This window comes from Parasteatoda tepidariorum, chromosome 5 (assembly GCF_982258835.1).
Source record: "Parasteatoda tepidariorum strain Cologne lab strain chromosome 5, Ptep-v5.0, whole genome shotgun sequence".
Classification (NCBI taxonomy): Eukaryota; Metazoa; Arthropoda; class Arachnida; order Araneae; family Theridiidae; genus Parasteatoda; species Parasteatoda tepidariorum.
In genome coordinates, this window is record NC_141759.1 from 79,375,512 (window position 1) to 79,392,925 (window position 17,414).

The 17,414-nt window shown below is 28.8% G+C and overlaps 1 protein-coding gene across 2 annotated transcripts in view; it reads right to left on the bottom strand.

The window, feature by feature from the left end:
• Positions 1-11,041, bottom strand: part of LOC107445743 (vitellogenin-6) — a 53,545-nt gene extending 42,504 nt beyond the window's left edge. Inside the window, exons 1-4 of one of the 2 annotated variants that reach the window (XM_087164374.1) lie at positions 10,991-11,041; positions 6,007-6,024; positions 5,757-5,899; positions 354-488 (exon numbers count right to left, since the gene is read on the bottom strand). In XM_087164374.1, coding sequence (XP_087020500.1) covers positions 354-488; positions 5,757-5,899; positions 6,007-6,024; positions 10,991-11,027 — 333 coding nt within the window. In that variant the 5' untranslated portion in view covers positions 11,028-11,041. Of the gene's footprint in view, positions 1-353; positions 489-5,756; positions 5,922-6,006; positions 6,025-10,990 lie in introns of both variants that reach the window. The other variant, XM_087164375.1, reaches the window with a different exon arrangement.
• Between the last annotated feature and the right edge of the window lie 6,373 nt (positions 11,042-17,414).

Sequence of the window (17,414 nt, forward strand, 5' to 3'; positions counted from 1 at the left end):
AGCTTGGCTACTGGTCCGGCTCTACACCAGCCTAGGAACGAGCCCAGTCAGCAAGAATTTATTCAGAACCTAAATGTCTAAAAAGAAACCTTTGCCTGAAAAATCTTTTTAATCTTTAAAACGTACGATTTTACTAGAAATTATATATTTTTTTTAAATTGTCGCTTTTTTTTTAAATATAATCTGAAGTTGATTTTTTCAAATTCAAAGAAGCATCACTTAACTTGTTTTAAATAGGAAAAAAATAATGCTGAAACCATTGTTAGCTTAAATTGATGGTTTTCTACTACATGAGTTATTTACATTAGTTGAAATAGTTACATTAGTTGAAATTTAAAAATAATTATACGTACGATTCCATTCTTTCTGTAGACTTTGAAAGGATTGGATAAAAATGCGGCGTGACTTGGCATAGGCCCATACGCATGTGGATGCTTGAAGACGTTTTCAAATTCACCATTGAATTGAGCTTTTTGAGTGTCGTCTACCTGAAAATCAAAGTCAAAAGTCAATAATTTCAGAAAATTTTACTAACCTTCAATCTAAAAATTAGTTAATGGAATGTTCTATAAAATGCTTTTTCGTGCTTCCGTATACTTATGGAATGAAAGGAGTTTAAAAAATTAGTTATTCTAAAAGTATATTTTTTTAAAAATGAAAAATAACTTTTTCAAATATTTCATTTCTTATAAAATTACACAATTTTTTTCCCTCCTCCATGGAATTTTTTAATGGATCTAGACATCATGGATTTCCACGTCACTGATTTCAAATCTGTAATCAGTTTCTCCCTCCTACATGCAGTATTTTTAATGACATTTTTAGTCTGTCTGTTCATAATCCCACAAAGAAACAGTTTATAACAGGGAAGCATTCCTAGCGGCTTATGATGATATTTTCGGGCATGGGTTCCTATCCAATTATAATCCTGATGATGTGCACTAACTGCCCTAGAAGTTTTTCGCAATATTTAATCGACACCCTGTTATATATAATGTTTTTAAACTTGTGAATTTCGAGAAATTATAAACTAAAAATTTAATAGTAGAAAAAAAAATTGAAGCTTGGGGAGAAAATCTGCATTAAACAAGTTCAATATTTGTATAAATGTTTCAAATTTTTAGTCGGAAAAAATTGATTTTTAGTGTTATCTATCTTCAAGAATTGTAATATTTCTCATAATTAAATAGTTATAATATTACTTATATTTTAATATCTATAACAACAACCATGTATTATAGTTAAAATGTGATGATTATGCCTAATGCCTTATGATACCCTTGATATGATTATGATTTTAAATAAGGGTCTTATAAATATTTATTATAATTATCTTGTGGTTGAAACAAACGAAAGCAAAGAAAACAAACTAAAATTATCCAATAGGCTATAGATAATACTTAACGAATTGCAATAGGCTATAGATAATACTTAAATACCGTGTGAATAAAAATTGTCACTCTGCTGCCTGTCACGTCATTGCCAAGATGATGTAGGTAGAATAGGTGACTTTGAGACACCAAATTTAATTACAAGGAGTATAAAACATTGCTCGTCGATTCAATCTTTACTTGAAGGCTGCGGTGGATCAGAAGATAGAGCTCTCGCCTCCCAATGAGGTGATCCTGGTACACAGCAACGAAAGTGCTGACTTAAATATCCTCAGTAGTAAACTAATCATGGGTTAGAGGCCCCTCCCCGTCAGGCTAACCATGGGAGGGTTTTGGGGGTTTATCTCTCATTGTAACGCAAATGCGGGTTAGTTCCATTAAAAATGTCTTGCACGAAGGTAAATCCTCTCCCAATATTTGATCCAGGAGTTTCTCGTCTTCTGGGTTGAGTTCAAAATTAACTAAGCCATGGAGTTGAGTATTGATATTCGTAAACTCAAAAATTGGATTGACTGTTCAACGACAGTTATACATATATATATATATATATATATATATATATATATATATATATATATATATATATATATATATATATATATATATATATATATATATATATATATATATATATATATATATATATATATATATATATATATATATATATATATATATATATATATATAGTAAATAAAAATAAAAAAACACGAGGAAAATTAAGAAAAACAACAAGTTTAATTTATTGCGCATGAGCTGCAAGTAAATAGAACTCATGAAAAAAGTTCAATAGAGTTAGTTAAAGAAAACAAGGGGAAAATTACAGAACAATGAGAAAAGGGGTAAAAAAATAATAATAAAAATAACAAAAAACCGGAAAAAAGACAAAAATTTTAAAAAATCCGGAAAATAAAAGATATAATCTTTTCATCATTTCCGGATTTTTTAAAATTTTTGTCTTTTTTTCACGGTTTTTTGTTATTTTTATTATTATTTTTCTTTTTTTACCTCTTTTCTCATTGTTCATATATATATACATACATATATATACACAGTCCAGTCACATTAATGTGACCACCTGTCAAAAGCCAGAATAACCACCTTTGGCAGAGCTAACCGCTACGAGACATGCAGAAAGAGAGTCAATTAGGTTTCTGAAAGTGTTCACTAGGATGTTGAGCCATGCCGACTCCAGTGCCGTGGCCAGTTGCGCTAGATTACGCGGTTGAGGATCCATGGCGCGAACAATCCGATCGAGGTGGCCCCACAGATTCTCGATTGGGTTTAAATCCGGTGTGTTTGCTGGCCAGGGGACCACGGTAAATTCTTCCTGGTGCTCTTCGAACCACGCACATGCACTGCTAGCTGTATGACACCTTGCATTGTCCTGGTGGTAGATGACATCATTCTGAGGAAAAATCATTTGCATGTAAGGGTGGACATGGTCCGCAAGGACGGATACGTACTTGTACTGATTACCGTGCCTTCCACAATGATGAGTGCACCCAGTGAATGCCAGGAAAACATTCCCCAAACCATAACGCTCCCTCATCCAGCCTGCAGCCTTCCGGCAATTGTTGCATGGTGTTTGCTTTCAGACGTTTCACGCCGTATACGCCAACGTCCATCTGTCCCATGGAGCATAAAATGTGATTTATCGGAAAAAGCCACCTGTTGCCACTCTGTGGACGTCCAGTTGCGGTACTGGCGTGCAAATTCCAGCCTTCGTCTCCGATGAACAGCAGTCAGCATAGGTGCATTGACCAGGCGTCTGCTGCGTAAGCCCATGCGCAGCAACGTTCGCTGAACAGTTGTTGAGGATACACTCTTTGTAGCCTCTTGGTTCATCTGGGCTGTCAGTTACTCAACAGTTGCACGTCTATTCGTCTGAACACATCTCCGTAGCCTTCGTTCGCCTCTGCCATCTTTGGCCCGTGGTGCACCACACGTGCCACCTTCTTGTTTTGTATAGTGCCATTTTGCCATGCACGGTATACTTTTACCACGGTGGCACGCAAACAGTTCACATAATCGGTCGTTTCCGAAATGCTTCCACACTTGGTCCGAAAGCCAATAATCGTGCCCTTTTGGACGTCGGATAAATCGCTACGTTTCTGCATTGCGCCAACGACTAATATGCTTTTCGATGCCCTAGGACATCCAATATATACACTGCATTGTAGTGTGCTGCCATCTGCACTCTGTGATTGGTTATTTCACGTTGACGTCGAAAGTAGGTGGTGGTCACATTAATGTGACTGGACTGTGTATATATATATATATATATATATATATATATATATATATATATATATATATATATATATATATATATATAGATAGATAGATAGATAGATAGATAGATAGATAGATAGATATTGCATTAACGACAAATTATCTAACTATCAATTAAGCGAAATTGCGCAAAAAAACGATAAATATTTACTGTTCAATTCGGAAATTATGCTTCAATATGAGCCAATTATCAAAATAAAATTTGATCATTAGAATATTCCGATTGTTCAACATATGCTTCATTCCATTTACTTCGGATAATATCACTTATCCGAAGCAAAACCTTAATAAGTGTGGAAATTTCTTAAGCAATGTATTCGCTAAATAGTTTAATTATAAAATCATTTATTTATTTTAAGTTCTCAATTTTGTTTTAGAAAAAAATAAACGCTTCAATATCATTATTTATTATTCATCATGTGGATAATAAGCTGTTCTACTATTGAAGTTTAAAAGTTACTCTAAGTTTAAGAGCTAATTGTAGCTGTTTTCAGAAACTGAATGATTTAACATCAAGGCACGAAACCTTTTAGAGAATAGTACTTAAAAACAATTTTTTTTCAATCTATCAATTAATATCAGCACTTATATCTTCGTAAGTTCAAGGATCTTTGAAGAAAGCAAGAAACGATAAGCTGACTTGTGTGTGTTATCTTATATCTTATCATAGAATTATGATATGTGTCTAAAGAAGAACAGTTTAATCTAGGAACTAAGTAAAATAATTTGTTAAGGACTAGATCTTTTGAAGATAACGAAATGGTTTACACGCGCGGAAATATTGTAAAATTATTAAAAATAAAATTTGTCCTCGATTTATTTATGTAATAAAAAATGAATAAATATTAAAATAAAAACTGAATGTTAATTAACTAGTACTGTAACCATTACTAGTTTTAAATTCGTAGATATATCAGGACATATAACTTCAAGTAATTTATAAAATAATTCCGAGCTTCGTTGGTATATATTTACTAATTATAATGTTACCTATATATTTCATCCAAATTATTTATCATTACAATCAAACATAAATAATGATAAAATTAACGTTAAAAATGGATTTCGGTGCGTATGAATTTAATATTTATAGCAAATATTGTGCTAAAAATCTATAATATTGTATTCTCTAATTATATCTTTTAATATTACTGATATACATAATCACAAAATAATAAAATAACAGACATAAACCATAACCCTTCAAATATTATTTCTAATACAATTTGTAGCCTTATCTCTCTCGTAACTTACAAATTTTGCTTTCTGTTCTATTTTGAACCCTACCCAGAAGACAAGAGAACTTCTCGATCAAGCTTTGGGACAAACTAGCCTTCGTAGAGGACTTTTTGGTGGAACTAACCCACATTTGCATTACAAAGCGAGGGAAACCTCGAAAACCTTTCACTTTTAGTCCGACGCCACGGGAATTCTAATCCGTGATTTGTCTACCACGGAGTATATTTTATTTTAGCTCGGTAATTAGTGTTGGCCACGAGCAGAATTCGTTTCAACCAGCCACAGCTAAGATTCGAACTTGGGTTACCACACCTGTACTACAGAATTAAACATTGATAGTCGTTAACTCAGAATTGGGTCAGCGCCTGTTATAAAATATAGAACTAAAATATTTTCATAACTTGATTGTTCTTTTTTTATCGTATAATTTTTAATTTACTAAAAAATCATTGCATGGTACTTAACAATAACACTGCTTTTCATTGTAATTAACTTTGTAGTTAAAATTTCTCTTAGCAGAATTAGTTAATATCGTAGCTAACTTTGTCCTTATTTAATATTTTCATTAACATTATCATTACTAAATATGATAGTTAGTTAAAATTGTGTAAAATGAAACATTGTATACAATAGATAAATTACTTTACCTTGAAAGATTGTGTAAAATGAAACATTTTATTTTATTTTATGACCGCCATTGAACAGTCGACCCAATTTTTGGGTTTACGACTACAAATGTTCAACGCCGTAGCCCTGTCATTTTGAACCAATCCAGAAGACAAGGAAACTCCTGGAAATGAAACATTGTATGCAATAGATAAATTACTTTACCTTGATCACCGCATAATCTTCATGGGGTTGTACTATCACCTTCGCATGAAAGGCATAACCGCTGTATTGTGGCTTAATTCTAGGATATCCCGAGTATATCTGTCCCTTGTAAGCATAAATGTATTCTCTGCCATTGACGTATCCTGTAGAAAATTTAAGAACTTACTATGAATCAACAAATACAATTTAAGCCTATGAAAAATAGTGTATAATTCATTATGAAAAATAATTAAAATAATTAAACGCTTACCAGATGCTGAAGCGGTTGCTGAAAAATATAAAAAATATAAATATTAAGGTCAATGTAGTATATATAGTAATAAAGCCAATAATATTAAAATATTGAACAATAATATATGTAAAGTATTATATTGATTAATAATTTTGATATATTGTAGGGAACACTGTAACTTAAAGTGAAGAAAATAATAATAATTTAAGTAATAGGGAATATTTTTCTATCTAAATGTGCAATTCATCTACTGAATTGCGATTTCTTTTGTTGAGATTAACTTCTTTAAATGACATAAGCTTTGGAGAATTTTAATTGCAAGTTACATACAATTGTGATTGATATTAAATATTTTGTCAAAAACAATATTAACTAAGCTTAATTTTTTTTTCAAAATTAAATTCAGCATATTTAAAAATATCAAATGAATATATCAAATTTTAAAAGTCAATGAATAACTTGAAAGATCAATGCTCTAAATAATGCTTTTACATATTGAACATTTTTCTAATCAGAAACATATATCAAAATATATATATTTATTTTTATATATGTGTGCCTTATTTAAAACACAAAATCATGAGTATGTATTTCTTTAAGTTGTTAATGCGTCTAAGCTTTGGATAGATTCAGATATCATCCTTCTTAAAAATGAATATGAAGAAATAAATAAATAGCTTTAAAATAAAAGAGAAAAAATTTCACAAAAAAAAACTATTTTAACTGGTAACTTACATGTACTTATAAAATTTTCTACTCTTTAATTTAACATAGATAAAATGCACTAAATGTTAAAATTTTTTGAATCCTTAGATGTTTTTAAATCTTGAATAGGTAGAATAAAAAAAATAGAATGATCTACGTAAAACATTAGAATGATATTGTGTAAACATTAACAACGTCACGATGATTTTAAATTTGCAAAATATACTTAAATAGATTTTATTTTAAATAGAAATAGATTTCAGTTGCAAAGTATCCAATAGAATTATAAAAACATTGAGGGTTATTTTGTAGTCGAAATCAAATTTAAACTTCTCTTCTCGGTAAACTTGATTTGGCACTTGTTAAATAGTGTCATGACTTTCAAATTTTATGTTTTAATTTAAGAAAAAAAATTCAAATAGATTTTACTTTTATGTCGTATTTTACATCGTCCAGCATCTTTTCATTGTTTTTAACTTTTATATGAATTCATATTCTGTCATGTGTGTTTGGAAACGAAGTTTAAACTCCGACTAATGCCCACATAAACATTTCACAGTTCTTCGGTTTCAACAGCATCATGAACTAAATCCAAGAATCTAATCAAATTACTTTTCTTCATATTATTATGAAATCAAAAATGCCATAGTCATGAACTGCTATGACATAGTGGCTAGTTATGGGGGCTCATTACGGTAGCTAGTATCTATTATTTTTATAATTTAACTTTATAATTATTGGACATTTTTTGTTTAAAAACATCCTATTTGTTAAAATTATCTTTTAAGTCATATCTTTTTCTTCAATAGATTGACACTTGAACGAACCTTAGCCTTCTCAATTAATTTACCTCAGGCTAGTGTTTGCAACAGCTCACGAGTTTTTGGTCTTTAAAACGGCTCGGTTAATTTCCAAACAGTGTACCCATATATGCGGGGGTCTGCCTCAAGTGCAAGTTCAAAAAAACATTCCTACGGCAGCTCTTTTCAGGCCAGGGGGGTTATAAAACTGAAGGTTCCAAACTTTTGTGAGCTGCGGCATGATTGTGCCAATGTGGCCAGCATAGCATACAAACTACCTTTATCTTTCCAGATATGCTATTACTCATCAAAAAAGGCTGGATGAACTTTGAGCCGCCTCTGAGGATCAAACCCCTAACCTTCACAATGACAATTGAGTACCTTTAACTGAGACATCACGACTCTGAATAGCCATTTGCTTAACTAAAATAATTGTTTTTTAATACTGTCCTCCTGCAGGTACTACATATTTAACCAGATTTTGCTAAACATTTCCAGAGTAGTAAGTTAGTATTTCCTTTAATCAAGTTTAATGTAAAGTATTGCCTTATTACAAAATAATATCGATTGATTTAACATCATATATTGCATCGTAATTTAGTTTCTGCATACTGTCTACGTTTGGTATTGAATGATGCTTTATGTTTTTACCATGCAACGAAATATAAACATCGTTATAATCTACTTAAATGAAAAAATTAATGCATGAAATATTTTGCTGCAAAGTTTGACAAACAATAATAATTTAAAAGGTTAATTTTTGCAGTTTTTATCTTGGTAACTATTCAATCCCCTTTTCTACCTGGATTTTGTCATAAATAATTGTCTGGACCGACATGAATGGTAAATCCGTTATTTGTCTAATTTTACTAGCATAAACAAATACAAGGATTTCAGAAATTTGTATTTTTAAATAAATCTCATTCTGGAAAAATGAAAGCTGAATGGTCTATTTTAAAATTTTTACAATGAAATTTGAAAATAATTTTTTCGAAACAAATTCTTTCGAATTATTTCTAGCTCACTTACTAATTTTTAAAGCGTAATTTTTATTTATTCATTTTTTTATTTAAAGCATTCATTCAAAAAGATGATCCCCACTCCATACAATTTATCTACGATAAAATTGAGCAAATATCAGTTCAGCACCATTGAATAATTCATTTTGAGCGTGTTTCGATGACAAGAGAACTGCTAAGTTATATAATCCCAGCTAAAAATAAACTGCAGTTAATCTACAGAAAAACTGCAGTTTGAAGACTGTGGTGATTTGGCCCATAGCACTGCAGACTTTTTGAAATCAAAACACTGCAAAATTACTGCAGTTTGTAAACTGCAGTAATTTTGCAGTTGTACCAACTTCAAAATTTTTACTTTTAATATACAAATGGTGGTGCCATCTATCGTGAGTGATAGAAAATACTATAGTTTTTGTTTAAAAAAAAATTCATTTTGAAAAAAAATGTTTTCGATTGAATTTTTTTTTAATATTGGACTATTCTAAATTTAATTATCTGTACATGAAGTATAATACTCATGAAAGTTTCCGTTGTGAATCTGCTGACACAAGGTATCTTGGGAATCGAACTCGCTTCCTGTCAGGTATGAGATTAACCGATTAGCCCTCTCAGCTATACCCCTATGTCAAGGAGGTACCAAAGAATTAAATAGTTTCATGAGCTGGGTCTTGTTGGCAAGGAAAAAGTTTTTATTTGTTAAATCAAATAAGGGGAAAACTCAGTTAATACATTTTCTCATGGTTAACTGTTTGAATATCATCATTTTATGGTCATTTAATTGTTTTTATTGCATACGGTAAAATAACAATTAAATGATTAGTTAAGAGTGTTTTTTATGAAAAATTCCTAGCAATGTAGATTTGAGTTTTTTTTCCCCTAAATTTTGTTATTTTTCTTTTAAGTTTAATTTTTAAAAGTAAGGAGCTCTAAACGAATTTTTAAAGTAAGCAGTTTTATAAGTATTATGCTCATTTAGGTTTAATTGAAAATACTATGAGTTATTTTTTTTTCAACCAAAATTATTTTTTTAATTTGTAAAACTTTATTTCCAAGCAATAAAAAAAATATATTGTTTTAAATTGCCTAAATTTATTTAAGACAAATTTCTGAAACAGAGTGAAACTAATAAATGTTTGAAGGAGAGGTTTGAAGCTAAAAAATCTGGATTAATTATCCCTTTTCAAATTCAATTTTGTAAACTCTTTTGATATCAAATTGTTTAAAATCCAAACTAAATATTTGTTTCGATTAGAAAAAATAAGTATAATTTTTGTTCCGCAATAATCCTAGCTTAGTATGAATTCGAATAAAAAAATTAACTAATTAACATTAACTGCTTGCCTTCACTTTAATAATACTTTTACCATAAACTTTGCGCAAACATAGATTTCTTAAGTCAAAAAGAAATATATAATAAAAATTAATAAAAATAAAATTAGTAATAAATTTACTAAAATACCGAAATATTTAAATACCTTTATATTTAATTACTTTAGGCTTATTTTAAATCAATTAAATTGTGTCAAAATCTTACTTAAAAGTTTTTGAAGCTACTGAATTATAAATAATCAAGTATATATTTTATGAATTTTACCTTTTATGAACATAGATAGTGTACGTTATTTCCGTTATCAACATATATGTTTAGAATATTTATCTATTTATGAGAAATTAATTTATAATGAAAAAAAAGACATAAACATTATAAAAAGTTGATATACCAACCAAGAAAACAAAATTGAAAACATCAAACTCTTTCCATTTTACAACAATACAAAGTAACTGCAGTTTTTCTGCAGATTCATCAAAAAGTATACTTCTGAAACAATGACTGCATTATTACTTCAAATTTACTGCAGAATAACCACGGATTTAAAGTTTCAATTTTTTCGAAATTTATGATTTTAAAGTGACCTCACTTAAACTGCAGTAATTTTGTAGACTATAGCTCAAAGTGTTTTTGAAATAAATTACTGAGAAATTACTTCACATTAGCTGCAAAATGACTGCAGTGTTTTTGCAGTTAAGATTGCACTACAGAAAATCTGCAGTTAACTCCAGAAAAACTACAAAATTACTTCAGTTCTGCAGAAAAACTGCAGTTTATTTTTAGCTGGGATTTCCCTGCCTGTTTTTAATTTTCCAAATATAAAAGTTAAATATACACAGTTTGTTTATATAAAGCTGCAATCAGCTGATTTTTTTTGATAAATTAAAAATGAGTGTTACGGGAAAGTTTTATTTTTCTAAGCCTAAAAGTTTTGTGAAATATCCGTTTTTAGCTTTTCCCGTTTTTATTTTAATTAACATAAATTGCCTTTAATTCACTCTAAATGAACGGCTTAGGGTTTTGTGAGTAAATAATAGTGACCTCTTGTTATACATTAAGTTGATAAAAAATATTGCAGAATATAAAAAAGCAAACTAAACTATTACATATCATATTTAGGTTAAGTAATCAAACTAATCAATACTAACCTGCCAAAGCAGCGAGCGTGAACACAAGCCCAAACATCCTGCGCTCAACTCAATTTTTTTTACCCAATCGACCATCTTTTATACAAAGTTCTATCATGAACTTATCAACCATGAACCTGAACTCCCTCAATCTCAAGATAGGGGGTCAAAGATCATAAACACTAGAAGATAGCAGGACACGAGCCTATGCTTATCAAAGTTAAAAATAATATACTCATATAAGTGTATGGGGAATTATTTGACATAAACTGACAACACCCTCTAGAAAGTACTACTGCATTATTCTACTTTTACTGATTATGTAATTAGCATCTTAAGTGTTCTAAATACCTCTAAACAATTTTGCTGTGTTAAAATTCCATTTCATCGGGGTAAATATCTTTGTAGAGTTGTTTTGTTAAGACAGAAATAAATTCTCGTGGATCTTATGAAATGAATATTCATTAAAAGAACCTTCCAGATTGAATAAATGAGTTCATTAGAAACATCGTAATTCTGTTTTTCTCCAGGGTTATCTGATTTTCAATTTTTTTCCTACTATTTAACGAAATTTGTAGAGTTATATCTCAAAAAAACCTTTTAGTTACAGCAATATTTAATTTTTTTTTTATTTCTGATGAATTCTGTCTAATGATTTTTTGTAATGAGCCATTGAAGAATCAAATGGCTGTATAAACAAAAACATGGTCAATATTTCCTTAAACGCGTATGTTGTTCGCTCTTTATTTAAAGAAGAAAATCACAGCCTATTATTTTTTGATGATTATGTAATTAGCATCTTAAGTGTTCTAAATACTTCTAAACAATTTTACACTAAAATTCTATTTTATTGGAGTAAATTCTTTATAGAGTTGTTGCGTTATGACAGAAATAAATTCTCGTGGTTCTTTTGAATATTCATTAAGAGAACCTTCCAGATGGAATGAATGAGTTTACTAGAAACATCATAATTTTGTTTTTCTTCAGAGTTGTCTGATTTTTTTTCCTACTTAGTAACGAAATTTTAGCACAATATCTCAAAAAAATCTTTTAGTTACAGCAATATTTCATTTTTTGTAATTCTGATGAATCTGAAGAATCAAATGGGTGTATAAACAAAAACATGGTCAATGTTGTGTATGTTGTTCGTTCTTTATTTAAAGAAAAAAATCATGGTCTATTCTTTTCTTAAGATTATGTAATTGGCATCTTAAGTGTTCTAAGTACTCTAAACAAATTAGTTACACTAAAATTCTATTTTATTGGAGTAAATATCTTTTTTGAGTTTTTTCGTTATGACAGAAATAAATTCTCGTGGGTCTTTTGAATATTCATTAAGAGAACCTTCCAGATGGAATGAATGAGTTTACTAGAAACATCATAATTTTGTTTTTCTTCAGAGTTGTCTGATTTTTTTTCCTACTTAGTAACGAAATTTTAGCACAATATCTCAAAAAAATCTTTTAGTTACAGCAATATTTCATTTTTTGTAATTCTGATGAATCTGAAGAATCAAATGGGTGTATAAACAAAAACATGGTCAATGTTGTGTATGTTGTTCGTTCTTTATTTAAAGAAAAAAATCATGGTCTATTCTTTTCTTAAGATTATGTAATTGGCATCTTAAGTGTTCTAAGTACTCTAAACAAATTAGTTACACTAAAATTCTATTTTATTGGAGTAAATATCTTTTTTGAGTTGTTTCGTTATGACAGAAATAAATTCTCGTGGGTCTTTTGAATATTCATTAAGAGAACCTTCCAGATGGAATGAATGAGTTTACTAGAACCATCATAATTTTTTTCTTCTTCAGAGTTATCTGATTTTTAATTTTTTTCTACTTCATAACGAAGTTTTAGCACAATATTTCGAAAAAATCTTTTAGTTACAGCAATATTTCATTTTTTGTAATTCTGATGAATTTGAAGAATCAAATGGATGTACAAACAAAAACGTGATTAATTTTGCCGTAAACGTGAATGTTGTTCGTTCTTTATTTAAAAAAAAAAATCATGGTTCTTTTTTTATGATTATGTAATTAGCATCTTAAGTGTTCTAAGTACCTCTACACAATTTTGTTATACCAAAATTCCATTTTATCGGAGTAAATACCTTTTTAGAGTTGCTGTGTTACGACAAAAATAAATTCTCGTGGGCCTTTTGAATATTCATTAAGAGAACCTTCCAGATGGAATGAATGAGTTTACTAGAAACATCATAATTTTGTTTTTCTTCAGAGTTATCTGATTTTCACTTTTTTTTACTCTTTTACGAAATTTGTAGCGTAATATATCATAAAAATCTTTTAGTTAGAGCAATCTTTCATTTTTTGTAATTCTGATGAATTTGAAGAATCAAATGGGTGTATAAACAAAAACATGGTCAATGTTGTGTATGTTGTTCGTTCTTTATTTAAAGAAAAAAATCATGGTCTATTCTTTTCTTAAGATTATGTAATTGGCATCTTAAGTGTTCTAAGTACTCTAAACAAATTAGTTACACTAAAATTCTATTTTATTGGAGTAAATATCTTTTTTGAGTTGTTTCGTTACGTCAAAAATAAATTCTCCTGAGTCTTCTGAATATTCATTAGGAGAACTTTCCAGATGGAATGAATGAGTTTACTAGAAACATCATAATTTTTTTCTTCTTCAGAGTTATCTGATTTTTAATTTTTTTCTACTTCATAACGAAGTTTTAGCACAATATTTCGAAAAAATCTTTTAGTTACAGCAATATTTCATTTTTTGTAATTCTGATGAATTTGAAGAATCAAATGGATGTACAAACAAAAACGTGATTAATTTTGCCGTAAACGTGAATGTTGTTCGTTCTTTATTTAAAAAAAAAATCATGGTTCTTTTTTTATGATTATGTAATTAGCATCTTAAGTGTTCTAAGTACCTCTACACAATTTTGTTATACCAAAATTCCATTTTATCGAAGTAAATACCTTTTTAGAGTTGCTATGTTACGACAAAAATAAATTCTCGTGGGCCTTTTGAATATTCATTAAGAGAACCTTCCAGATGGAATGAATGAGTTTACTAGAAACATCATAATTTTGTTTTTCTTCAGAGTTATCTGATTTTCACTTTTTTTTACTCTTTTACGAAATTTGTAGCGTAATATATCATAAAAATCTTTTAGTTAGAGCAATCTTTCATTTTTTGTAATTCTGATGAATTTGAAGAATGAACTGTATGTATAAACAAAAACATGGTCGATGTTCCCGTAAACTTGTATTGCTCGTTTTTTATTAAAAGAAAAAAAACAATTGTCTTTTATTTTTTTATTATTTTTTATTATGAAATTAGCATTTTGAGTGTTCTAAATAACTCTAAACAATTTTGTTTCACTAAATATATTTGTAGAGTTCTTTCGTTACGACAGAAATAAATTCTCATGAATCTTATGAATATTTATTGTGAGAACCTTCCAGAAGAAATGAATGAGTTTACGAGAAAATTCGTAATTTTTCACTGTTATCTGATTTTCATTAATATATTTTCTTTTACGATATTCGTAGCTTAATATCTTTAGCTAGAGTCATTTTTTAAAAGTTGTATCAATTTTGTAATCTTGATCTATCTGATAGATAAAATTGATGTATAAACAAAAACCAAGTAAATGTTCCAGTGAACGTGTATTTTCTTCATTCGTTACTTAAAGAACAAAAACAATGGTTAACGTTTCCGTAAACAATTATTTTGTTCATTTATTTTTCAAAGAAGAAAATTATGATCAATATTGTCGTAAATGTGTATTTTGTTCACTATTTACTTAAAGATTAAAAACATCGTCAATATTCCCGCAAACGTGTATTCTGCTTATTTATTATTTAAAAAGAACAAAAATATCGTTAATGTGTATTTTGTTCATTTATTAAAGAACAAAATCATAGTCTATGTTCCCGCAAACGTGCATTTTGTTCATTGATTAAAGAGCAAAATTATGGTCAATGTTCCCACAAACGTGCATTTTGTTCATTGATTAAAGAACAAAATCATAGTCAATGTTCCCGCAAACGTGCATTTTGTTCATTGATTAAAGAACAAAATTATGGTCAATGTTCCCACAAACGTGCATTTTGTTCATTGATTAAAGAACAAAATTATGGTAGATGCTTCCGTAAACATGTCTTTTGTTCGTTTATTATTTAAAGAACAAAAACATGGTTAATGTTCCCGTAAGCGTGTATTTTGTCTATCTATTGTCTTAAGAAAAAAAACATGGTTAATGTTCCCGTAAACGTGTATTTTGTCTATCTATTGTCTTAAGAAAAAAAAACATGGTTAATGTTCCTGTGAACGTGTATTTTAATTCATTCATTAATAAAAGAAAAATTATTTCTTGTAAATGTATTCCGTATTTATGATACACAGGATATCTAGTTTTTTTTTCAAAAAAAAAATGCTTTTTAAAAATTTTTTTATATCACTCTGCTTAAAATAACTCTTTTCTCTCTCCTTTTTTTATTTTATTTTCCTAATCTTCAGAAAAGCAAGCTTTTTTATTGACATTAGTTCAAAATATAATGAATACATGATTAATGCAATTGTGCAAAAGGTTTCTTTACATGAAAAATTCTAAAAAATTTATATTATGCTTACAAAAAGTATTTTTTCCATATGAATTTAATAAAAATTATTTTTTTACTGTTGACTTCTTTTAAATTTTATAAGCACATAGCGAGCGTTTGATTGATAACATAGATTTTTTTTCATTTTCAAGTCCGACTTGCATTACCATGAAGAAAAGTTTCATTTTATTTAATTATTCCTTAATTTATTCACATTTTGCTAATATTTTACTATAATGAATAGAAATGTCTATTATAAAAGCTACGTTTTTCAAATAAAATAAAAAGAGAAAATAATTTTATTTTTGTCAGATCTAAAAGAATAATGTGCATGAAGATTTGATTGTATTATGTGCTGTTTGCTTGGGTTTTTAAAAGTTTTTTTTCTCTATTTTAACCATATTTTTTAGATGCGCTTTTGCTGCGATTATCACAGTTTCGGCAAGAAACATTCTTGAGATCCTTGAAATATGCCAAACTAAATGGTGGGAAGAAGTCTTAAAAGATGTTTATTCCTATTTCATAATTTCAAAAGTACGTCACTTAAAAGGGAGAAGCTGCCTCTCATTTGATGATGGATATAGGAATAAATTGAAGATAATTTTTTTTGAAAAATATTTGTTAATTACATTTGCAAAACTTTCGATTAATTAATATACAGTGCTCAAACTTAGATTTATATCAAGAATATTATTTACTTTATATAAAGTGCAAATTGAAAGAAGTATGACTATTGTTTATTTTACAAGAAGAAGTATAGACTTTGATATCAAGAAACTTGAATATCGTTAAAATTAAGGGGACCAGAAAGTAATATCGTTTCAACGTATTAAATATTGAGTAGTCTGAAAAATCCAATTCATTTTTTTCGATCCATTCTTGATCAGGCATTTAAAGGTTGTTGCTAACGATGGTGAATGCATTATTGATTAAAAATAAAATCTTGATAACAAACATCAAATGCCCCGAAATGACATTACTTTCCGGTCTCCTTAATATATAAAATTATTTATAGCCATTGAACTAAAACCTCCTAGATGAGACAATACCTTCACACAGATCACTTTAGTAGTCCGATGTAATGTACAAGAACTGCACAGTGGTATGGGGATTATTTAAGGGGAGTAGGGTTTATTCAAGGGTAGTCAGTTTTAGCATCAATAGTGTTAAAATTGACCTTTTTCTATGTACCTCTTCTAAGAAACTACTTATGATATCGCTCTGAAATATTTTGGGGATATTTGAGATATCAGTTGTATGCTGTACTAATGTTTTAGCGTTAACAGGAATACATTTTGAGTTATGAAAGATTTTTACCGAAACTTTTTAAAAAAATTAAAAGTTCGTAATTTTTGAAACAATTTTCTACCAAAGATATGTATTAACAATTATCATAATGTAAATATGTATATGTAAATATTCTGTTCAAAACACTGAAGCAATATCTTGTTTAGATGATGAAAAAAGATACATCGAAAAAGGTGAGTTTTAGCATTATTCGTATATGCCCTACCAACTTCCTTTAAGAAAGATGTTACAACCTTCGGACTACAAATGTATAGGATTTCTCATTTATGGTAACATGTGAGAAGGCTTTCAATTAAAACTAAATAAATAGCTCAAAACACAAAGCTAAAACTTTTTAATATTAACTGAAACTTTATATGTACATATAAAAATGAAAATTTTAAAATTTTTAGGATCATATAGTTTGGCAAGGACTATAAACTGTACCAAATTGTTTAACTGAAGTAGGGAGTAATTTGGCAAGTGTTTTCAGTTAGGAATCATCTAGAAGCAGATATAGTTAGATCTTCAATCTTATTTTCCATCAAACAGCCCCGATTTCAACAATTAATGAAA